The 26,198-nt window shown below is 45.7% G+C and overlaps 1 protein-coding gene across 1 annotated transcript in view; it reads right to left on the reverse strand.

Annotated features, from left to right (window-relative positions):
* STIM2 (stromal interaction molecule 2) overlaps positions 1-26,198 on the reverse strand; it is a 493,142-nt gene that overhangs the window by 12,203 nt on the left and 454,741 nt on the right. Inside the window, exons 7-10 of the mRNA XM_086964004.1 lie at positions 21,248-21,425; positions 6,138-6,305; positions 4,337-4,437; positions 2,658-2,896 (exon numbers count right to left, since the gene is read on the reverse strand). Of these exons, the coding sequence (XP_086820130.1) occupies positions 2,658-2,896; positions 4,337-4,437; positions 6,138-6,305; positions 21,248-21,425 (686 nt within the window). The remainder of the gene's footprint in view (positions 1-2,657; positions 2,897-4,336; positions 4,438-6,137; positions 6,306-21,247; positions 21,426-26,198) is intronic.

Consider the following 26,198-nt stretch of genomic DNA (forward strand, 5'->3'; position numbering starts at 1 on the left):
ACATTTAGGCAAGTACCATAGGTGGCACCAACTATAAAAAGAATGAGTGTTTCGCAAGAAAAATTGAGACTCGATCTTTATTCTGGGGCAAGCAACTCCAGACCCAAAGCTCAAGTCAGAAAACTGCATGGTGCTCACAATCGAAAAAGAGTCACAACAGTGTGATAAATATCTCAAATTGTAAGCTCGTTCACATGCATGCATGCAGCTTCTAATGGTTTTAAGGGCATGGTAAACACATATATATTTAAAACTGTGGAGCAACTCCTCCCTGCATGCAAAGACAGGTTGTTGGTTTCAGCCTACCTTGTAAAAGGAAAACAAGTTGTAGGGTCACACACCTGCTATATATGACCTGCTACCTCTACCCCATATACCTCCCCAGAAATACCCAGGGTCAAGCCCGACCATATTTGGTTTTGTAGGGAATTGCTGTCAACTTCGGGAGCACTAGTCAAGTCAATTTCTTCTACCAAAAGATACATAATAATGATATAGAAATAGCAACTCCAGATGAATGGAGGAGCAACATTACTGACAACATACTTGATTGAATAGGGTTACTGGCGCACATTTTCATTGTAATCCAGATGTTCCTACATTCACAGCATTCCACCATATTCTGCAAACCAGGGTCCACATTACAGAGAGGGCGCACTGTCCCACTAACCGCCATGGAGCAGACCGGACAGTGCACACCGTTATAGTGAATGCACTGTCCAGGGGTGGTGTGAACTTCTGCCTACACTCTGAGCAGTAACCCACCTTTCAGTGCGGGTGCAGCCTGGCCTGCATTTCAAAGGGGGTACAGATCCCCCTTGCAGGGAGTGACTTCACCCATCTTCATGGGGGTTACCCAAGGGGTCCCTGGGACCTTCGTGCGCCCCTCTCAAGGGGAGTCTTCAGGTTCGGTAAGCCTCCTAGCCTCTTTGCCTATGCACAAGGGTCTGTATGATCCAAACGAGAGCATGCCCCTTGGGATCACACCAGCACACATTTGGCGTTGGAGCGACCCATACAACAGAAGGGGCTGCACAAGTGTCTACAGACCCTCATTATAACAAAGCACCCCAGAGACGCATAAAACTGGCACACAGAGTTACGCTCAGTAAAAAAGAAGGTTTCCCTTTTCCTGGTTATAGATGATAGATAAGACGAAATCATTGTTAATTAACTCCTATGTGTAATTTTGTTACTGTGTGGGGTGCCTCAGAACTGATCATACTCCTAGCTGTACCGTAAATTACGGTTGATAGTAGACTGCTTACCGCAGTCTTATCTATCATCTATGACCAGGAAAAGGGAAACCTTCTTTTTTACTGATCTTATACCCATTGCCTTTTCGCCAAAGGGTGTCTCCCTATTTTCTACATTGTTACACAGAGTTACGCCCCATAGCGCGTAAAATAATGCAGACCCTGATCTCACCTAGTATGTTGAATCTAAAAATTAGGCACGTTTATTTCACAGAGGCCAATCTCCCTCTTTGTTCCGCCCTTCAGTCTCACTCCTTCTAAAAAGAGACGCTGTATTAACACTGCATTAAATATATTACGTCACTCTTGAAAAGTGCCGGTACTCTCCCTCTCAAAATAAAAAAGTGCCTGTACTCTCACTGTCAAAATAAAAAAGTGCCGGCACTCAGTACAGGCCCATTTAAAGCACTGATCTCCGCTGTTATGTACACTATTGCTACGAACAGTATTCCAACATTGACAAAATAACCACATGGTGGCGCTGATTGTCCACTTTTAAACTCAAGCAAACGGTTTAAAAGAATCAATGCCAGCTCATCCAGTCGATTTCAACAGCTGTGGGTAAACAGGAATAATCCAAATGGTCACATTTATTGGGATTGGTGGTAAACTTGTAGCATTGTTCCTGGCAGAGACTTCCAGAAAAAAATATTGGACCCTGGCACTTACTTGGTTACTTTATATTTTCCTAACAAAATAAGCACTTCGAACTGTGCTCTGGAAAAGACTCCATATAAATAATTAAAGTATGTACGTAGAGAATGTCGGAAACCATGGATCTGAAATGGGGTAGTCAGTGGTAATAACTTCTATCCCTGGTTTGCCGTCTGGTAACTCGGCCATGATTTCGGCAGCATGAACAGGACGCACACTTCCCCAAGAGCTCTGCTTACTGTCAGTAGTTTTCAACTGCCCTTCTCCTACCCCTAAAGCAGGAAACAGGTTAACTGTTTAAGAAGCTAAGAATGGACCGATGGGTCAATCATGTTATGTCATTGGGGGGGGGGTCAAAAGAATTCCTGATGTCACATCCTCTACCCTGGCATTTTTGTGAGTCACTATTCATGAAGGAAACTGCTGTCCAATGATGGTTAGATGAAGTTATTGACATGTCACTAGGAAACATGGAAGGAACCTTAACGCTGTTGGCCAGAAAGGAAGCGGACAGGCAGTCATAGCTATGCCTACACGTTTGCATATGTGTGTGCCTGCTCGCAGACTCTGTTGGTGGACAGGTAGGTCAAATAGTTCAGGTTCAACAAAGGCTGCAATGAGGTATCAGGTAACCTATGAATCTCTGTGTAGGGTAACAAGTGCATTTGCTAAAAAGCAGTTCCAAATTACACAAAGATTTGATGAAGAAAGGTTCCTAAGTGCGTCATAGGACAGCCCATCACATACCGGGGAACGGGGAAATGATTGGAGGCGTGTCTTCGTCCAAGTCATCCACGCCGCCTGCGATAGGGTAGGGCGGGATGGAGACCCGAGGCATCACCACCCAGCTGTGCTCGGAATAGAGAGTCGACGTCAGGTTGGGTAAACCAGAGTTGTGCACGATCTGGAACCCGCACATCTTTTCAATCTGCTGCCATCGATACAGGCGCTCCCGCAAACACGAGGTCAGCTCCGACATGGCTTTCCTAGAAGAGAACCACAGTTCAGTAAACTTGCAAAGCAGAACAATCCCACCATGGTCAGCTAAAAGAACACTTGGCACATTGGAGCACAGCACGCCACCAGCAAAGACGCGGTTAAAGGACAAGAAAGGTGGAGAACACCCCCCTTGCCTCACATCTGAAACTAGTAGATATGATCTCAGTACTTACTGTGCTGCATTACGGGCATCTCGAGAATTCCAGCATCAAGTTAAAGTGCAGGATATACAGGTTAGAAGCGTGTTTGTGGTTGCAGTGTGAAATCCAGTGCTTGTTGACCAAAGAGGACTTTGCTCAAATCCTTCCTTGCTTTTCCAAGCTAAACTCGACTAAGACTACATGAATGTGAACAGAGGCCTGCAGGGTTGATGGGATACATTAGCCGGGGATTTCGACATTCAGCCATAGACTCCACAAGAATGACCCTGAGAAGGAGTGACTGAACCCTGGTTAAGTAACGCACTGAGTGAAAGGTGCTGTCTGGCAGGGTCGAGATGTTCTTTTAAATACCTTAAGCCAATTTGAATCAAGAAAATCCTTTTGCTACAAAGGAAACTTGGTAGTCTCTTTCTTGACTTCCATGTGGCAATGCAGTGGAATGAATCTTGCCTAAACTGAATGGTCTATTTCTGATGACATTTTGATCTTGTGTTCATCTGGAGTGAAACACGTAACAACTAGAGAGCTCCCTGATGTGTTCATGTAATTTCCTTTTGGTATGGGTTTTTTGCAGCTAAGAACTCTTGAGCGTCATGCACTGCAACACTTAAGTGCTGATGACGGAACCGCTCCGTGTTCAGCTGCGGTGGTTCTGTGCTGATGACGGAGCGGTTCCAACATGGTCCTCCCGCCGCTCATGCGCGGCGCGAATTCCGCGCCTGCGCTGAGCGTTCTATTGAGCGGGCGGGGCCATGACGGAACCGCTCCGTCATAAGCACAGCGCAACCAACGCTGGTGACGGAGCGGTTCCGTCACCAGCAGTGAAGGGGTTACGGATCTCTTCGTGAGTGCTATGTGTGTTCCGCCTAGCTAAAGCGGTTAGTTGGTTTGAGAATCTCACATCGGTGCTAATACAACCACCACACCAGCTAGCAGTTTTTGAGCCACAAACAAATACTTCAGCGAAAATCCTCCAGAAGGAACAAGTGATACAAGCTGTTTCCCAAACTTCATTTTTTCATGTGGTATTTAAGAATGAGCAAAAAAAACTGCAATGATTGTTAATGGTGCAGATCTATTTTCTTCCCGAAATCCCGATCGACATCAGACGCGCCCCAACCCTGAACATCTTCAGGAAAACACTCAAGACCTTGCTCTTCAACTAAATGGAGCTGAACCCCCCCCCCCCCCCGCTCCCCACCCCTGCGCGTTGAGACCCTCACAGGTGTGTAGCGAGCTTACAATTAGATTGATTGATTTTCTTACTTTGCTTCAAGAATCTTTTGGTCCACTTCATCCAGGGATGAGCTGTGGGCTACATGCAACGTTCCAAAGACTGTGCTTCTCTTCTTTTTGATTTTTTCAGCCTGGAAAAAAGGGGGTGGGGTGAAATTAAAATGACACCTTAAGAAAATATAATGCAATTGCGTCAATTTAAAATTTTTCATCCAAAGCATATGGAAGAATCTCTAAAACCACACTACACGTTATATGAAAAATAGCACTAGGTGTAAACAGACCCAGTTTTCATGCATTTGGCCGTTGCAGGGAATCATCTCAGGGGACTGAGGTTAAATTGGACTTGCCTGACATCACACACAGTGTCAGTGGAGATTCCACACTCGAACAAGGGAATTTGATACATTAAAACTACCTCCTAAGTGATGCTCCGGTAACCTGTCTGGTTCTGCCCATGCCTTGCAAATCTCTTTATGCTTCTGTAGCACCTCTGACCTGGAGAAACTTAGATGATGGAGGGATACCATCGATTTTATACATGGCATGTACATTAAAATTCCCTGAAAGGGAGAAACCGAGATCAGTAAGGAGAGCGATCAATGTTAGCTAAGGGCCTGCAACTTCTTGCCAAGCAGTGAGACAAACTCACAAAATCTCATCTTACACGATACTGCAAAGTGTAGATTTGCAAACCAACAACTGATGCTGCCAAAGAGCTAAAACGTCTATGACACACAAGATCACAATTGCGACCTAAGCAAATATAAAATGTGGACGTTGAATACCTAGACCAGGAAGTAAGCTAAAAAGTTGGTGCTTCTAAGTACCTTTTCCCTGCAGGATCATACGTAGGTGCAGCGCCAAAATATTACAAAAGCACAACCTGGTGTTCACAAGTCATCTACAACACCCATATGGCATGCATACCTTAACTTTATGCATAAGCCGGAAGTACCAGCTAACGCCCCCCTCCCTTATCTAACTGTACAAACCTAAACGCACTTTATTTCTATTTTTTTTTTTAAACTGTCCTAACCAATCGTATTTTATCATAATTGTTGTTATTGACTAGTTCGTTCTTTTAACCCAACTGTATTTTATTGTAATTTTACTGTAATTGTCGTTCAATAATGTGTATAGTTGTGTGAGTCATTGAGACGTGCTTTTAAGGAGTTCTTTTTTTTAATATCCAAATAAAAGATTATCATTATTATTACTACAACACCCATATAGGTCATATGAGTGTCACACACTTCCATGCAAAGCACTTCTACGAACAGCGCACGACCTCTCAACAAAAGTGATTCAGTTTCTCGTCTAGGGCAAGAGGGACTATATGAATCCAACTACAATGGAACACGAAAACAGTAAGCCGAGATGTGATAAGCGATCACAGCTTGCAAGAACAATGACACCTACATTTTAAGACAGTTTGATAAACTATTTGTACTATGTGACAAAATAAAGCGACCATCTAAGTCTGACATTCTGTTCAAAAGCCACTTGTAAGTCACAGCAGCTAACAGAAAAATATACATCTCAATCAATAGTTATATGCTCACAAATATTAAGAAACAATCAACATCTAAATCGGCTCTGGATATTTTGCTAAACTTCTACCCATCGTGGCCAACTATGAATATTTGCAAGTAGGTACTACAGAAGAAATGTTAATGCAAATAACTAGTAAAAATCAATCACGCCTTTATCACACACACTACCCCATAGGGGGCGCGCAGCGCAGTATGTTATGCATACAAACAATACAGCTATTCAACATTACAAAATGATCTTCATTAGATGTAACTGAGTAAATGTATGACAATACCTCTTCTTTAGCAATGGTCAACTGCATTTCCGCATTCTGCTTTTTTATATTGTAGTACTGAACTTCAACCTCATGAGTTAACTGGAGCCATTTCTGGAGTGTGTCTGGAACAGACCAATTGCTTCTTAGCTCAAACTCCTTTTCTGCCTTCTTTAGTGCCATACGGACCTACCAATCAAAATAAAGATCAGAATAAAAATGAAAACACCCATTTCATACGTCAACAAACGCCAACTTTGACAAAAATAAAATGAGGTTGCTAGTGCCTGCAGTGTAAAAGTTACAATATTTATAGATTCACTTTTGAAGCACTTCATGCACTATTCTAACAGAAAAATACACCTTCTCAGGGAGTGAGACAGGTATCTAGGTAGTTGCAGGGTAAAATCGTTTTGGTTACTAATGTGCCCAATACTATTGGGGGATTCTTTTAATTAATTATATGTATATTATGCTACACAGTGGCAGCTGCCACTGTTCAGTTATGGCCAAACTTCACTTTTTATTGAAACAGCATTTTCGATTTTGCAATAACTGACCGCCCATAAACGAACCTGCACTAAATTTGGCACTCGCTTAGCATAGTCAGCTAAGATTCGGTATGCCAAATTTCGTGCGGTTCTGTACAGGGTAAATAAAAGTTAACTTGGGGAAGCGGAGTTTGTAAAAAAAAAAATGTATTTACCTATCTTAACTCTCAAGGTAAATACAGCTTGCACCTACAGCCACAACAACCACGGTACAGCTTTACACCAAACGTGGCATGAATGTAAACCATTAATGAGGAAGCAAGCTTCATTGGCTTGGTATAAATCTGTTTAGTAGTTTATGAAATATTTGCGTTTGAAAAAGACCCCAGATGAGCTTCAAAAGGTTAATACATTTGTGAATCGTGTCTGCTGAAAAGCCATTCGTTGTTTTGATTATAACTTTTTCCAATGTCATCAATATGCACGAAACTTGGCAGACAGTATGTTGACATTTCTTTTGGCTGCTAAGCCTTTTCCTCCTTAAATGCTAGGGGGCAGATGTTTCAAAGATTTTTTTGTCGCAAATGCTGCGATTGGCAAAATAGCAGCGTTTGCGACACAAAAAAATCGGAAAATGCGATGTATTATTGAAATCTCATCGCAAAATTAAGGAATCGCAACATTTCGATTCCTTAACTTTGCGTTAGCATTTAAGGAATCGCAAATTGCGAACTCTCAATGAGTCAACCCAGGAGTCTTAGAGAAAGCCCACCAAACACAGCTGTGGCACACCTGGTGGTGTCTCTGCCCTCCTTACCAAGGGACAATATGAAACTTTCAAGCCTGTTGCTGGGTGCCTCTACCCCCCTCTTTCACACTTTCAATCAGAACCGATCTACATACGTGCCAGGGGAACCCTCTCTTTCAGGTCCCCAGAAAGCTCCCATCTAGTGTCCCCAAGAAGGGAGGAAGCCAGTGCTGGCCCTGGAGACAAGACTACGAAAGGACCCACGAAAATAAAAGTCAAGAGGTTCCTGCTGCTCTAGCAGGGGTTGATCCACCTGGGGCCTGTCATTTCTCTTATGCAATTCCCTCTTCTCAAGAGTTTCTCTCTTCTACAGGGTTTTAAAAGCAGAGGTGGAGAGTTCAAATGGTTGGAGTTTCTGCCCATTCCAGAGACATCCTATCAACCCTCCACCAAGACAGACACATTCTAGGAGTCGACTCCCTGCACAGCATGATGAGAATTTTCACGCTTTCGCTGTTAGGCCATACCCCCTCCCCAGTTCTAAGCCTTTTTTGACTATTTGGGAGTAGTTCGCACTGAGGCTTCCATAACCTTTAGTCCACATAAGCTATCCACGCCAAATCTGGGTCCTTTTTTCCTAACATCCTGGGGATTCTAAAGGTTCCCAGGGTTTGTGGGAGGGAACTGAAAACATAGGCAAAATATAGCTTAATTTTTAGATTTTTTTTAAGGGAAAATTGATTTATTTTCATAAAAACTGCACCAGTGAATGGTTTGATATGCAAAAGTCACCATCTTCCCAGCTTTCAGAAACGATCAGAGCTGAAACAAAAAATCTAATTTTTTACCACAGTTTTGGAATATTTCAAAGAGGTGTGCAAACTGGTATCAAACCCATGGGTAAGAAAAGCTATACAATTCTGAAATTAAACAAAATTCTGAATTCCGTAAGGGGGTCAAATCTGTAGATCAGCGGTCACATCTGTATAGCCACCGCTGAAATAAATATTGAAAACGAGTAGGAAAAAACAGCCATTTGTGACCATGTTTTCATCTGTAACTTTTTGTGATGATTGCCAATTTAAGAAAGCAATGTACCATTCCGTGTTCGCTAGACCTTTTTGGTTGTGGGGATATATAGGGTTTGTAGGTTCTCTAAGAACCAGAGCCAACAACTGAGCTTCACCGTACAATGGTTTCCCATTGTGTACTGACTAGAGACAAATTCATATGGTGAAATATGTAGAATGAAAAATAGGTATCAAGGTAACCTATGTATTTCTAAAATGGGCCAAGATTTGGAGTTCAGGAGCAGTGGTTATTCGTACATCTCTGAATTTGAGGGTACCCATACGGGCAATATGATTTGGAGGGTATTTTTCAAACTGTTCTCTTTCTTACACACTGGCTTACATTTGGAAAGCACAAATACAATGAAATCCAATTGGTAATGATGATAAATATACTCCTATTCTATGCTCCCATATGCCTTCTGATAAAAATGGTACCTCACGTGTGGGTAGGCCTAGTGCCTGAGACAGGAAAAGACCCAAAACACAACATGGATACATCACATTTTTCCACTCAAAACGGACCCGTTTTTGGCAGAGTGCGTATCTGGTGATTTTGGGCCCTAGCTCAGCTGGCACCTAAGGAAACCTATCAAACCTGTAGATTTTTGAAAATCAGACACCTAGAAGAATCCAGGATGGGGTGACTTGTGTGGCTCTCAATAGGGTGTTTTAGCCAGAATCCCTTACAAATCTCAAACTTTACCCCAAAAAACGAATTTTCCTCCCATTTCTGTGATCGAAATTACTGGAATATATGAGGAGCCACAAACGTCCTTCTACCCAGCTTTTCCCTACGTCTTCTGATAAAAATGGCACCTCACCTATATGGGTAGGCCTAGTGCCCGCAACAGAAAAGACAGCTGTTAGACCTAGCATCCTTGGTGTCGTTTCCCCAGTCTTTTTGCCTCTACCTCCTGTATTTTTTGACTGTGTGCTGCATTTCGATTTTGCTGGTCTAGCTTCTCTGGGAAATTTGCCACTGCTGATCAGTGCCAAAGTGCAAGTGCTCCCCGTGTAATTTGCGATTATGATTGGTTATCCCTGATTGGCATATTTGATTTAATGGTACTTCCCTAGTAAAGTGCACTATGTGTGCCCAGGGCCTGTAAATCAAATGCTACTTGTGGGCCTACAGCACTGATTGTGCCGCCCAAACAAGTAGCCTTTCAAATGCATCTCAGATGCCTTATCCAGACATGCACTGGTGTGTTTTACATGTTCTGATAGTAAAATACTGGCAATTTAATCTTTCACTATTGCAAGGACTAGCTCTCGCACAGGGCATCATGGGAGCTGGCTAGTAACATTCTACAAGTGTAACTTTCAACTGGGAACAGCCAGAGATTTAGAGTTTGGCTTCCTGAGCTCAGAATTATATAACATATTTTAGTAAAGGTCTTTTATAAATAGTGTGTTTGAAAATACCAGTTTTTAGAAAGTGGGTATTTTCTTGTTTAACCATCCTGTGCCTCTGTCTGCCTGTGGAATCAACGTCTGGTTTAGACTGACAGGGGCTAGTTTGTGCATTCACTCCAGGCACTCACACAGAGTGTTGAGGTGTGCCCAGCATATGCTGATGAGACTTCCTGGGCTAGAGTGGTGGCAGGAGCTGACACTAATATCTGAATAGGAAGTGGCTGCCTTTCACAATGCCGTCTCCAACCCCTGTTGTGTGGCTGGACCAGGGAGGACAGAACTGGTTTTACTGAACATGAGACTTTCTTACTTCAAAGGGAAAAAGGTGTGTAAGTATTATACCTAAAACTCTGCCGAGAAGAAGAGCTGAAGAGTGCTACCCCTTTGCTGAGCGTTGCTTTGTTGGATGGCTTGCAGTTGCTGCTTCTGTCTGTGGGCAGTGGAAAGGACTAAACTTTTGCCTTGCTGTGGTATCCTGCTTTGGAAGATTCTACAAGGGCTTAACGTAGAGCTTGCCTCCTGTTAAGAAATCACAGGGACACAAAGACTTCACCTGCAGCAAAAGGGCAATAGGGCTGACCCAAAATGCTACCGGACAATATCTTTGATTGACTGCACCTGCAAGATCATGGGCAGAGTAATCTTAGAAAGATTGGAGGCATGGGTAATAGAGAATGGCAAGCTCTCTGACATTCAATATGGATTTAGGCGAGGGCTGGGGATGGCCGAACCGTGCCTTAATCTGCACCTGGTCATCGGCAAATATACTTTAGCCAAGCCGGGTTCCCTTTATTTAGGGTTTATGGACCTAACATCTGCCCTTGACTGGGTGCAGAGAGGAATGCTCTGGGAGAAGATGTTGGGGATGGGCATAGAACCATCAATTGTGCATTTTATAGCTGCTATGCATTGGGAGGTCACTGGGAGGGTCCGATACAGATCAGGCGGGGAGCTTACTGCTCCAATTAAAATGAGTCGTGGAGTCCGCCAGGGCTGTGTGCTTGCCCCATTTTTATTTTGTTTGTATATAAATGATTTGGAAACTTCTATTACAAATGGGCACGTGGACGCACCCCAGATAGGTCGTAGTTTATTACCGGCTTCATTATATGCAGATGACTGTGTTTTAGTGTCTCGAACCGGGGTGGGGCTGAAACGGCTTTTTATTGGTTTTAACAATTTTATGAGTGACATTGGCCTCAAGACTAATGTGGCAAAATCTCAGATTATGGTGCTGGGTAAACATCCTACCATTGCAAAGACATTTTTTATAGGCAGTGAGAAATTGATTCAGGTGCCCTACTTAGGAGTCATTTTTGACTCAAAAAGCACATGGCTGCAGTTAATGGAGACAAGGATATGAGGTTTTAATCAAAGCCTGGAAGCTATTTTTAGATTAGGCTCACGTCCTGCAAATGCAATAATAGAGATTTATAAAGCACGCATATGTGCTGCCGCTTTATATGGTGCAGGAGTTTGGGGCTCCTGCAAAACTTTAGGTCTTCACCAACGGAAAACTTGTTTTAGAAACGCCTACTGACCCTTCCACGGAGCACCCCTGCTACCATGTGCCATAGCGAACTTGGTGTGATCCCCTTATTCTTTCGAATGCAACTAGCACCGCTCTTATTGTGGCACAATATCTGGGCAAAAGAAGAAACAGTCCTGAATCGTGCCATTATTGTAGATTGTTTAAAACTAGAGTGGGCAAGTAAAATCCCTTGGCTCTCCTATGTCAAAGCACAACTGAGGAACCTGGTTTTGTCAGATTGTTACGACAACCCAGCAAATACTGCTAAAATTCCAAGGGTCAAGCTAAAGAAAGACTACATGACGTATCTGTACTTGGGGGCGTGGCTTGGGCGCCGATGGCGATGGTCACCTGAGAGCTCGGCTCCGGGACTGAGCCCGGGATTATCCTGTTAATCGGAGGCCGCGGGGCACCCTAGCCCCCGCAAATCGCCGCTCGGCCCAACTGGACCCCACTGAGACGCCTGGCACGGCCTGGACGGGTGGTGTTCTGCCCGAAACATGAAGTTTGTGGTCCCGGGGAGAGCGACCCAATATGGCGCCCGGACCCCTTTGTCCCCTTGGACGGGGCCATGGACCTGGATGAACGTCGCTGGTCATAACGTGCCCTCCGCTCTTGTGTTTTCCTGGAGAGTAAGGAGCTGGACTTGGCCCTGCTGAGACCCTGGTATTGGTGAATGCACCCGGACGATCAGAAGCTCCTACCATAGTGAACCCCGGCACGCGGACGCCTGGAGGTCCCGGCGGTGGTGCCGACCCCCGACGCGGCGCTCGGCTGCATCCCCCGATCGACCCGATCCCATGGGAAGCACAACCCCCTGGCGCCACAAAGTCTCTGGTGGTGTGGGTGGCCCTCGCTCCGGATCCTCGTCAACCAGACGGGCCTGCCCGGCCTGGCGCCGAGTGTCTCCGCCTCCTCCTCAGCGCTCTCAGACGACACGGTGGTGGCGCGAGCCGAAACTGTGGAGATCCACCTGGCCCTGGAGAAGAGGATCACCGGCCTTCACCCCGAGGGCCTCCATTCGGGAGAGTTATAGTCGGCGCCCGCACTCGGTGGCACCTTTATCCGAACCCACACTGTGCGCTTCCCGCGACATGGGGAAGCCGAGAGGGGCCAAGGGGCCCACCCCGGCCGCCTCTGACTCGGAGACCCCAGACAAGGAAGGCAGTGGAAACCCGGGGGACGCTGGTGGCGCACCACTACAGCAACAGTTTGATCGCGTCCTGGAAGCGATTGCGACCACACGCTCGGCCCTTCAGCAGGACATCGCCCAGGTGGCGACGAGCCTGGGCCTCCTCAGGGCGGATCATGGCAAGCTGTCGGACAGGGCCAAAGAAGTAGAAGGCTCGGTGAAAACCTTGGAGCCGGCACAGCGAACCTTGGCCGCGGCAATGAAAGATGCCCTAACCCGGATTTCTGCCCTGGAACAGCGAGCGGAGGATGCGGAAGGCCGTAACAGGCGCAACAACATCCGAGTGGTAGGCCTGCCAGAGAAGATTGAGGATGGCGACATGGTGGCCTACTTGGAGGCCTGGCTCCGAGACACGGTGGCCCCGGAGGGCCTATCCTCTTTCTACACCCTTGAACGGGCTCATAGAGTCCCAGCAAGGCCACCGCAACTGGGCCGTGCGCCGCGTCCGGTGGTGGCGCGCCTCCTACATTTTCGCGACAGGGACCTCATCCTCAATGCCGCTAGACATAATGGCCCCTTCAAGGTGGAGAACAGCCAGGTGAACATCTTCCCGGACTACACCTATGAAACCCAACGCAGGCGGTTCTCATTCTTGGCGGTTAAGCGCGAGCTCCGGAGCGAGGGCATTCAATACTCGCTCCTATTTCCTGCAAGGCTCCGCGTCATTGTCGATGACAAGACTCAATTTTTTGATACCCCGGAGGATGCCTGTAACTGGCTTGAACTTTATAGAGCTGGGAAAGATGGCTTCGCCTCCACATCTCAGACAACGGCGGAGCCGGGACAGCGACGGCGATCCACGAGGGTACGGAGTCGCCGGGGCCGTTCAGGCGGCCCTACTACTGCAGAGACATCGACGGAGCGGAAAGGGGTATTGGAGGTGTTGTCTGCACTGTCTGGGGCACGAGAGGACGCCATCGCGGAAGAAGAGAACCCTGGTGACGAGGGGGCATCGACGGACTCGGAGAACTCGGTGACAGATAGCACCGGCACACCGGTGATTACACCAAAGTCGGTTGAGGACCTTCTTGATGGACAGGGTTGACGGGGTGAGCTGTATCCTTTTGGGTGGGGGCCCGTAGCGGGGGTGGCGGGAGCCGATGGTTCAGCATGATCACAGGAGAAGCGGGGGTGGGGTGCCTTGCCTTTGCCCCGAGGGTTTCCGTTACTGTTTGGGGCTTGCTTTAGTCCTGGTGGCCAGGGCATCGAGGGCCCACTGCCACCGCCCAGCCCGCACCTGGCCCTTAAGGCCTTCCTACGGTGGCGACCGTAGGTTTAGTTTGGGACGAGGGGTTTCCTGAGGGCATGGTTTGGATGGGAACTAGATGGAGTTATTTGGGTCCTGTTCTGGGGAGGGTGGGCAGGGGTTTGGGTAACGTACGATTTGTTAAGTTTTGGTTGGGGGAAATGGCCGCCATCAGTGTTGGGGGGATTGTTGTTTGCCTTTTGTTGAGACCCAGATGGGGAGACTTTGCACGGACAGTATGGGACAATGGCTGACGTTGCTAATGTGAAGTGTATTACTTGGAACGTGCGGGGGCTTCATACCATGTCTAGGCGGCACAAAGTCCACGCTTATTTAGTGCGTAGGGGAATACAAATGGCGCTACTGCAGGAGACCCATCTGAACAAGGCGGAGGGGGCGGCGCTACAGCGTAGATGGAGAGGACAGGTCTTCTACACGTCGTACTCAGCGTATGCCAGGGGGGCGCTAATCTGGATCCGGGCTGGGGTTCCCTTCCAGGTCACAAACTCAGTGGTAGATCCAGAGGGACGCTACGTGGCCATCTCTGGTACTCTGGGGGGGAGGGACCTGAACGTTTGCTGTGTTTACGCACCTAACAGGGACCAGATTGCCTTCCTTTCTAGGTTATCGGGCTCGCTAGCCCACTTTTTCACGGGGCCCCTCCTGCTCGGTGGGGACTTCAATTCAGTGGTGGATGTGGAGACCGATCGCTCGCACCCGCCCCTCCCTGATTCTCCGGTCCGCCGTGTGGCCAAGGGCCGTAGGGACTGGCAGACACGGTGGGGTTTGACGGATATTTGGAGAGCGCAACACCCCGACACTAGAGATTACTCCTACTTTTCGGGCCTTCACGAGTTGCACGTTCGGCTGGACGGGTTTCTTGGCTCGACTGAACTGGTTTCAGCGGCCATCCGTTCCGAATACTTGACTAGGACCATTTCGGACCATAACCCCCTCCTGCTGGCCCTTCGCTGGTTTCCGGGGGCGCCGGCGGTGCCCACCTGGAAGTTACACCCTGAGATCCTCGAGGACATTGTGTTCAGAGCGGACTTAGGTGATAAGATCGAGGAGTATTTCGCGTCCAACGGGGGCTCTGCGAGCTCAAGAGCACTGGAATGGGACGCTTTTAAGGTGGTGGTGAGGGGTTATTGTATCACCAAGAAGGTAGGTATAAGGCGGGTTATCCTCGATGACTTGGAAGTGGCCGATCGGAGGCTTCGGAAGTTGGAACTCCGCCGCCCCGGGCACCCTGAACTCCAGGGACGCACGGCGGAGGCGAAGGAGGCGGTAGCGGCTGAGGTCGAGCGGCTGCGCTGCTTCGACTACAAGGCCTATACGGTTCGGTCCCTTGCAGAAGGGGATAAATCGAGTGCATTGCTGGCATGGCTGGCTAACCCCACGCGCCAGACCTCACTGACGACATCCATGCGTATGGCGAACGGGACCATGGTGCACACTCAACCGGAGATTTTAGGCTGCTACCGGCACTACTACGACCAGTTGTATCGCAGTCGTGCTGCCAAAGACCCTGACCTTCTTGAGGACTATTTGAGACCCCTAGAGCTCCCGGTGGTGGAGCCTGACGTGGCGAAAGCCCTAGGTTCCGATATTGAACTGGGGGAGATCCGCAGCGCCATTAAAAGGATGGCGCGGAATAAGACCCCAGGGCTAGACGGTCTTCCTGTGGAATTTTATGCGACCTATGCCGACCTCCTGGCTCCGAGACTGGTGATTGTTTATAGAGAGGCGAAGAGGCTTGGCCGACTGCCTGGCTCGATGCGTGAGGCCCTGGTGGTTCCCCTCCTCAAGCCGGGGCGAGACTCAACCGATCCGGCGTCCTACCGTCCCTTATCGATGCTGACGGTCGATTATAAGATCCTGAGCAGCATCTTGGCCTCGAGACTGGTTGGCCACATGGCCTCCCTAGTGCATGAGGACCAGGCCGGGTTCATCCCCAAGCGCAATACAACAATGAACATCCGCAGGTTGTTCCGCTTGCTGGGTGAGCCGCTAATGGATGCTCCGTGCCCAGTGGTCCTGTCGGTGGACTTAGAGAAGGCGTTTGATAGCCTGGAATGGGACTACCTACACACGGTGTTGCGACGATTTGGCCTCGGAGAGGGCTTCATCAGATGGACCGCGGTCTTATACGCCTCCGTGTCGGCCAGGGTTTGGGCGGGCCCTTTAATTTCCTCGCAGTACCCGGTCGAAAGAGGCACGAGACAGGGCTGTTCGTTATCCCCACTTCTCTTCGCGCTGGCGGTGGAGCCCCTCGCAGTGCTACTCCGGTCGGGGGCACATTACAGTGGTTTCTGGACCCCTTCGGGCCCGCACCATGTTTCGTTATATGCCGACGACCTATTGCTCTTCCTTGAGGACCCAGTCGAGGCCCTACATGGAGCTGAGACGGCGCTCACGGCGTTTGGGGCGGTCTCGGGCCTACGAGTGAATTGGGCCAAGACATGCCTTTTCCCGGTTCGCAGAGGCACCCCTAGTCCAGTCCTCAATGGAGAACTTAGATGGGAACCTGACTGCTTCAGGTACCTGGGGGTGTACATTTACCATGATCCATCTGACCTCCTAGATGGAAACATCACCAGATGCAGTCGAGCTCTACGGGGGAACATGGACTTCTGGGCTACACTACCGCTTTCGTTGGCGGGGCGGGTCGCCCTCCTCAAAATGGTGGCTCTCCCCCGGCTGCTGTACTATTTCCGGGCGCTGCCAGTTTGGATCCCGCCAGCCACATTTAGGCTCCTACGGTCGATGATGACCGGATTCCTTTGGGGCTCGGGCCGCCATAGAGTGGCCCTTAAGACCCTGATGAGGCCAAAAGCTGAGGGTGGACTTGCGGTGCCGGATTTTGAGAAATACTATCTGGCGGCGCAGCTCCAGACCCTCACCCAGGAGATTGCCAGGGAATTCCGAGGCCCGGAGGACAGGAGAGGTACGGGGATGGCCAGGCATGTCTTATCCTTCATAGCTCTACGCCAACGTCTGACCTTACAGGACCTGACGTTGGAGGAAAAGACCATTCGCCTGTGTTGGAACCGGGCTCACGCCAGGGGCCAACTGCGGATACCGTATGCGCCGGAAATACCGTTGGGGATGCTGACGGCCTTGCCCCATGGCGGGGATTGGTCACGATTGGCAGACTGGGAGAACGCGGGGTTGCAGTTGGTGGGGGATCTTTATGAGGCTGGGGTACTCTTGCCCTGCCAGGAGCTCATTGACCGCTTCGAGATTCCCCCCGGAGACTTCCTGTTGCACTCTGCCCTGGTCCGTGCGATCCAGGCGCATTGGAAAGGCGGTCAGGAGGAACCTCCTACGTCTCCGGTGTGCCAATACGTCATGATGTCTGCGGGCACGGTGAAGGCGGTCACCTGCCTCTACGGTAGATTGATCAATGAAGGGCTGACCCCCCTTACGACCCTCAAGGTCCGGTGGGAGGCAGACATAGGCAAGGAAATCCCAGAAGCGACCTGGTCTCAGCTCGTGCGGCGAGCTTGGAAGGGGACGCGCCACGCCCGTTTTCAGTTGGTCCACTATTATGTACTCCATCGGGCATACCTGACCCCGGCGAAAATCCAACAATACTTCGCCACGGGCTCGGCAACCTGCCCCAGATGCCCGGCGCCAGAGGCAGACCTCCTCCATATGTTGTGGGCCTGCCCGGGTCTATCCTCCTATTGGGTGGAGGTGGAGAAGACCCTGACGGAGGTGACGGGGAGACCCCTATCGGTTGATGCGGCGGTGGGTCTGTTGCATTGGTTTCCACATACCCCCAAAAACAAAATTTCCAGTAAATTTATTGATTTAGGGCTTCTCTTGGCCAAACGAGAGGTGACCAGGAACTGGAAGGCACGAGCGGGTCCGACTGGGAGCAGGTGGCATAGCGAACTATTGAAGTGGGCGGCGGGGGAAAGCACGCTGAGATACCAACTGGCTGGGAGACAACGTAACGAAAAAGCACAGGAGGCAGCGCTGGAATGGGAGACACTAGTGCAGGCCCTCAGAGACTATTGCGCCCCCAGCGACTCTGATAGTGAGATAGCAGCGCGCCCTGAGTCCCGATAGGCACTGGTGTTTTCTGTTTCTGATACGCTCATCTTGGGTCCTCTCACGAATCCTATTGCGGCTGCTACCATACACGGATGGCGGGGTTGGGTGGGGGAGGGATTTCTTTACAAGTTAGTGTTTTGTGGGTGGGACCTTTTTTTTGGATTTGGGGGCTTGTTTAGAAAAGCAGATGACGGACAGTGGATTATCCGGACCAGCCTTTTGCTCCTGCTGAACCCCCACTGGATTTTATCGCCCGACTTTTGGACTGTGGGCTGAATGATCGTGTATAAAAACGGGCTGCGGGGGGTGGACGGGATGCAGTCGATTGATTTCAGTGTATTTTTGATGCTGGTCATATATGTAACAGTTTGCTGATTCCTGCAATAAAAATATATTCCAAAAAAAAAAAAAAAAAATGACGTATCTGTACTTGGAAAGAGATATGCAGGAGATGGGTAAAAGAAGGGTTTTTGACCAATCACTTTTGGTTTGCTCAACGGGGACCGAGCCTTACCTTTCTTTTTACTTTAGTCATGACAAATTATATTATCTTATAAGGTTTAGGTTTGGAAGCTCACATCTGTTGGTTTCATATCCACGAAATGCTTATACAGATGCTGGACTGGACGTCTGCCCAAATGATTCAAAATCGAAGCAAAGCATGTTGCACTTTATGTTCTTTTGCAATCTTTATATTACTCCAAGGTGCTCTTTTTTAATACCACTTTTAAAACATTTGGAAATAAGAAGATGCCAGACAGCCTTGCACTGTCTCCAGCTTTTAAATGATGAATGTATTTGTCTGATGGTTTATAGATCTATCTCCTCTTCAGTTCGACTTAGAAATATTGTTCGGAAATGAGCTTATATTGTATTTTATCATTGTACTATATACATACTGATGCTTTAAAAATGTTGCCATATGGAACCAGGAATGCAGATTCCTTTTTGTCTCAGTAGAATTATTGTTGTGTCTAGGGCGGTGATATGATTTGTTTCTTTTTTCTTTTTAACCCCTCCCATGCTCATGACGAGCTGAGCCCGTCATGAGCCACGGAGCTCCGGTGCTCATGACGAGCTCAGCTCGTCATGGCCCGTGGAACGCTCAGGTGCAGGGAGAATTCCCCGCTGTGCTGAACGTTCCATGAAGCCAATGCACCTGTGACGAGCTGAGCTCGTCATGAGCACAGGAGCACTGTAGCTCATGACAAGCTCAGCTCGTCATGAGCATGCGGGCGCTGTGCGCGCCTCCCTCCCCCCCAGCACAGCGGAGGAATAACCCCTGCAGGAAAGGGGTTAAGAAATATTGTTTATATTCTATTTTTCTAAATCCGAAATCCTTTGTTTTTATGCATTCTTTTATGGCTTGGAATATAGCCGAATAAAGATTTCCGAATGAATGACAAAGACTTCACCTGCAGCATCCTTGAACTCAACTGCTAGGAGCTCTGACCTGCCTTGTGCTGCAAAATCCAGTTCTGGGACCTTGGAGATTGTTCCTAATGCAAAGAACTACAAAGAACTTCAGAAGCCTACAAAATCAACGCTTCACCCTTCTTGGGGCTATATTTTCCAATGCAGCACCACTGTGAGGAAGAAAATCCTGATGCACAGCCCTTGCGGCTGAGGAAATCAACGCAGCGCCTGTCAGCAGTCCGAAGAACTGTCGCACACCGAGTTCAGTGCACCAGTCTCCAAAGTCCAAGACCACCACACCAACTGACGCAGGACCTGCTATGCAGCTAAAGGAAAGGACGCATCCTAGGTCCGGCGGCTGAAGAAATCGACGCAGAGCCTGTTTGTTGCCACATCGACCACCAGTGTGCACTGGATTTCCGCGCATCGCACCTGTGCGCCAAGTTTTTTCTAATGCAGCACCCACAGGCTTCAACAGTCTTGGAATCGATGCATCACTTCTCCTGCATGCAGACCAGTCACATCGCCTCCCCAAGGACACAGGAACTGACGCATCGCTGTGTTTTCATGTTACTATGTATTTTTAATTACAAAATGTCGTAAATAGTTAAAACTTACTATGCTCTTGTAACTAATGTAACTTCTAACGCAACAATCCTAAATGTAAAGCGCTCTGATACCCTTTTGGGTCAAGTTTGCGCTATTTAAAACTTTATAAATAAATAAATAAATAAATAAACTTATGTGGACTCTGCCGTGCCTTAATACTGGCATCCAGATGTACCAAATATCCACCAAACACATTACCCCTGAAAGATGAATAGACCGGAATGAGCTACCATTTGTTGTGCCTCCCTTTTCTGTCGATCTCAAGGGGGTCCATTACTGTGCCCGGGAACTCCTGGTGCGGCCACAGCCACATCTAGCAGGCACTTAGAATCCATAGGCCTGCTCTCCGAGACCATTGACCTGTCCTCACACTCACCTGGACCATAACAAATTTCAATTCACCCTTAGAGACTGGGTGAGCCCTCAGATAAGGCCAAAATATCCTCAAGGGAACGTAAACATGTCAGCTAGTCCTTACACTCCCCCCAGTCATTCCTAAAATACCCTCAGATCACCGCAGCAATCTCTTAAAAGATCCCGATTTGAGCTTTGGCCGAAACCCTTTCAATCCAAACCAGTTAGGCCAATATACAAATGCAGTGTTTGAACGGATATACTCCCCAGCACCCTTAATTTTTTTTTTAAGTTACTTATGGGTCGTTATTAATTGATGTTATACTTTAATTCAGATATATTTGGATACAAGGAGCAAAATCAATGGAGTCTTCATTTTCGTTCTTCATTGTAATTTCTTGTGACCGTGCATGATCCTGAAACTTGATCTTCGATACAGAGTTAATTTCTTTCACAATTTCTTGCTTGATCCGTCAATTACTACTAAAATGTTAGTTGATGTACCCTTTTGGAAAAGCCAGGATTTTTCGATATTTGCTAATTCCTTCACAAATCATTGAATTAACAGCATTTTTCCAGGAAAATCAACTAAAATGAAGGCGAATAAGGTGCATGCCAAATTATTTGCATACATTAGTATAAGCTTGTAGCTGTTCAAATAAACAAAAAAGAGGAAGAGCATGTTCTGATACAACAGCCGATAGAGTGAACTGTGCAGAGAAATAGGTCCAAAAAATGATGAGGAACAAAAAACACGTTGCAGAATCAACCTGAGTAAGAGCCAATAGAAATGGTACTTTTAACTAGAATAAAGGCAATGGGAGTAGTCTTTTTCATGCAGATAGAAGAACGGTATACTTACTATACACAGCAGGGCCCCAATAAGTATGGTTTAGACACCACAGCAATGTCCTAAGCAATTAGAGTTAGAAACATAAGGTTTTTGGAACTGATGTCCTAACCTGTTGCAATGCACGTCACATATTCCCATACCTGCACTAACTCCTCCTCCGCATACTTGAGTCTGCTGAGTTCACACTCTGCTCCTTCTCTCAGCTCTCTCAACCGATGGGCTTCACGTTTAGCATCACAAATTTCATCCATCATTTTGCGCTCCAAATTTTGTTTTTCGACTGCAACAGTCCTATTCTCCTCTTGTGCCTTTTCAAGTCTATAACATTCAGACAAATGTAACCAACAATTTCAGGTATCAGTTTGAGAAACTACTGTATCATTGCACAAAATATGCAGAATTTTGTTTTTTCTTTTGCATAGTTTTAAAATATACACATCGATTTAAGTCAGCAGGAATGTAAACTTGACACAAGATGTGTGCCTTTAAAATGTTTTACCTATTTGAGAAAGCATGGCGACCAGGATAAGTACAAATGTAATAATCTAAAACACAAAAAAACACACATTTTACAAGCTCCAAACAGGGTTCACTGGAAATCCTTTTAATTTACGACTACATATTAATTTGCCCCACTCTTGAACTTCAAAACAAAAATAAAACATACATACAAACATTTTGCTTTTCTTCATAGGGTTACACAATAGAGCCAGTAATTGGCAAATATATTTTGGAGAAAAGTTTGAATGCACGTTTCTGAAAAGAGACCAAACAAACTGATGATGTAAAATTGCATCCTCTTGGAAGGTACTGCATGCATCTTAACTCTACTGAAAAACAAGTCCGAAATCTTGAGGGCCATGAGGTGCAAGTACAGAATTGTATTTCTTGCTTGGGCTGAAATGAGTCTCGCAAATATGGTTGAACTTTCCCAGGAGTATATGACTCATCCAGGGCCAGTGTGAGAGGGTTGTACCAGAGTGAGGATCGATCCAGTTCAAACGAGATGGTCTGGACTTGGCGCATCACAGCTTTGGCCCAGGCAGAGTAAAGAATTTCGTGAAGGGGCATGCTCTTTGCCTCGAAAATGGGCACGTACAAACAACATCCTCTCCTGCCAGTTATGCAATTACCACAGAGAATCCTGGCTACATCTTTTATGCTGCTGCCTCAAAGCTGGCCAGCGATCGTCGTCGTTTGCTGTGCCCGGCCTTAAGGGACATGGGCCTCAGAACTTGCAGTGAGGCGCGGAATGGTGCTTTTCAGAAACCACAACTTGCTTACTTGCCAGAGTTTGCAAGCTTACCCATCAAATTAGAATTGCACTTGATTCCCATGAAAAGGCAGAAGATTTCAGGGTCCCTGTCATTCTGTAATACAAATCATCTGGTGTCCTAACCCTGTCAGTCGTCACCTAACCCAGGGGGTTTTCGCACGGACACTGGAATCATAAAGTGAACATAGGGCCCACTAGGGGGCACACTAAGAACTTTTATTAATGACAATTGACATCTTGGAGGGAATGACCCTGTTGGATTTTTATATAACCATTGATCCCTACAGGAGTAAAAGTGTGAAAGGGTTTTGACCCAATATTTTAACTCTTTGTTAAATTGAAGTTTTAAATGGACAAAAAGCATTAAATAAAGCCCATTTAGTACCCATGGTGCTATTTTAAAGCTGAATACCGGGTTGCTCCAGGGGGAATGGTGGTTGGGAGGGGGGAGTTGTTCATGTGTTTTATACTGTAAAGATTTTAAGTAATCGCACAGTTAATAAAAATAAATTCAAAATTGGAAAACAAATCACTTCATGAGAGGGCTGTGCCCTACATGCCGTAACAGAGGGAGCTGTACAAAACGGTATTGCACCGTTACATCGCAACTTTTACAACGGACTTCTATTACAACGCAACTTTTACAACGCTGGATCCATAACATCGCATGCCTTTACAACGAATGACATTACATAGCAGATGCTATTACAACGCATGCCATTACAACGTAAGTATAGGTAAGTATATCATTTGTTTTTATTTTATTTAATATTATTTAATTAATTTAATTAATATTAATTATAAATAAATATATTTATTTATGTTTTTTATATTATAAATTAAATATATTAATTTAAGTAATTTTAAAAATAAGTATGAGTATAGGAGTATATGTTTTGGGGTACTGAGGTATATGTTTTGGGATGTTTGGGTATTTTTAGGTTTCAGGGCTGGGTTTGGGTTTTGGGGTACAGGGGTATTTTTAGGTTTCAGGGCTGGGTTAGTGTTTTGGGGTAAAGGGGTATTTTTAGGTTTTAGGGCTGGGTTTGTGTTTTGGGGTACAGGGGTATTTTTAGGTTTTAGGGCTGGGTTTGGGAAAAGGGGTACAGGGGTATTTTTAGGTTTCAGGGCTGGGTTTGGGTTTTGGGGTACAGGGGTATTTTTAGGTTTTAGGGCTGGGTTTGGGTTTTGGGGTACAGGGGTATTTTTAGGTTTCAGGGCTGGGTTTGGGTTTTGGGGTACAGGGGTATTTTTAGGTTTCAGGGCTGGGTTTGGGTTTTGGGGTACAGGGGTATTTTTAGGTTTCAGGGCTGGGTTAGGGTTTTGGGGTACAGGGGTATTTTTAGGTTTTAGGGCTGGGTTTGGGTTTTGGGGTACAGGGGTATTTTTAGGTTTCAGGGCTGGGTTTGGGTTTTGGGGTACAGGGGTATTTTTAGGTTTTAGGGCTGGGTTTGGGTTTTGGGGTACAGGGGTATTTTTGGGGTTCAGTTTTTTAAAAAAACGACGTTAAATAAATTAAATAAATTAAATGAATTAAATACATTTAATTAAATTAAATTAATTAAATTATATTATTTACAATTTATAAATTAATTAAATTACATTAATTAAATTACATTAATTAAATTACATTAATTAAATTAAATTAATTACAATTTTAAAATAATTAAATTAAATTATTTAAATTAATTTAATTAAATTATGTCAATTCCTTTTTTTAATTCAATTAAATTAAATTAATAAAATTAATTAAATTACTTTAATTACAATTTTAAAATTAATTAAATTAATTAAATTAAATTAATTACAATTTTTAAATTAATTAAATAAATAGAATTAAATTTATTAAATTAAATAAATTACTATTTTAAAATTAATTAAATTAAATTAATTAAATTAATGACATGCGTTGTAAAGGCATGCATTGTAATGGATCCTGCGTTGTAAAAATTGAGATGTTACGGTCTGCGTTGAAAAATAATGCGTTGTAACGTCATACATCCGTACAAAACAACAGGTAGAGCAGCTGATACCTCAAAGAACTGTTAGCTCACAATACAGAAGGGTTTTCACAAGGCAGCTTTGGAGACTCCATGTTAAAACGAATGCTTTTCTCCCACAGAAAAAAATTAATGTACAAAGCCATCTCAAATTCTTCAGCCTTAAGGAGTGGCTAAGGGAAAATGTCACCAAGACCAGCCTTTTACTCCAAGAGAGCCTACATGTGTCCACTGACACAAAGAAAGACCTTAGCCTTTGAAGATCTAATGAGAAGCAATCCGTTTAAGTTCCCAGAAAAATAGAGCATGATTCAAATAGCTGATTCAATCTGCTCTCAAGTTTTCATAAGCATAAAAAAAGAATACTACTTTGATTGTGAATTATTATTCAAAACATTCTAGCAACCCCAAACGAAAGGATCAGGTTAGATTCATTAATGCTTTTCAGGAATAAAACTTATGTTGATTTTTGCATAAAATATCTAGCTATGGAGGAATGGAAATAAAATAAGTATTTGATAAATAGCTTACAGCCTAAATATTTAGTACATCAATATGCTCTAATGTGAAGAGGTGGGCAAACTTTGCAAACTCAAAAATTGCAGGGCCTTGGCGGCCCGCAAATACGCATTCTTTTGGTTAGAGAACAAAAAAATATATTTTTAAAGGAACGTTTTCAAATCCAACCCGGAGAGTGCTTGGAGAAGGGATAGACTGACTTTCAGCATCCTAGGCTGTAGCTCAACTTTAAGTGCATGTTCGATTGTTATGTATGACTTTCAATGAGTGCCATTATCATGAATACTAGATTCTTAACCTGTTTATTCACTGCTATAACAGAGCCACAATGAGAAACAAAACGTTTCTTCCCACTACGGCTACCTTTTATATTCAAAACACTGCACAGTTATGAGGCTAGCACCAAACAAAAGGCCAAAAAAAAGCTTGATTTTTTCTTTTCAAGTCATGGATGTTATGCTTATTAAATAGGCGTGAACAAGTTGAGATGTTTTCAGTGAGACGTATCCAGGGAGCCATACAGTATTGGTTTCTGAATAAATTCCATACTCCCTTAAACTCAACTTGCTTGAAATGCACCGGGGAAAGAGAAAAGAAAATAGTTCCTATAAAACATTAGAAAAGTGGATCTATAAAACTATATGTCCCTGATAAAGCAGCATTACTAAATCTGAGCTGTCAATATACCAAGAATTTGGTTTCACTTCAGAACTCTTCATTCAGTACAACAACTTGCCTCTAAAAGGTTCAAGCCATTAATTGCCCGTATCCCGGTGCCAGGCATCTGAACATTCAGCACGAGGGAGAAGTATGAACATTCAACCAATCACAGACTGATAATATACGCCTGTAGGCATCATACAACTCTTCACAACCAGTAACAATTATTACTCATTTACTGAATTTGAGGTGTGCTTCAGAATATAGGTGAACTGTGAACTGTGCAACATTCCCACAACGGGTACATCATTAAGAAATTCCAGGTTGCTCATATCAATGCAGTGTTGACTCTGCTCTGATGAGAGCAACCAACACAGATTAGGGAGGGGAGGAGGAAGGATGCACCATATATATGGTGCTGCCGGCAAGTGACAGGAGGCCAGGATTTGTTTTTATACAACAGGGAGATGATGAGGCCATGTTATGTATGGCTTCCCCTAAACTCTCTACTGCTGTGCGACAGTTGAATGTAAGGGCAGAATATTTTGGGGCCCATAAATAATATAATTAGCAGGGGGGTAACAAGTGAAAAACAAGGATTTGTTTGCACCACTGGGTTCAGAGTGACATTATGAG

This window comes from Lissotriton vulgaris, chromosome 3_2 (genome assembly GCF_964263255.1).
Source record: "Lissotriton vulgaris chromosome 3_2, aLisVul1.2, whole genome shotgun sequence".
Taxonomy (NCBI): Eukaryota; Metazoa; Chordata; class Amphibia; order Caudata; family Salamandridae; genus Lissotriton; species Lissotriton vulgaris.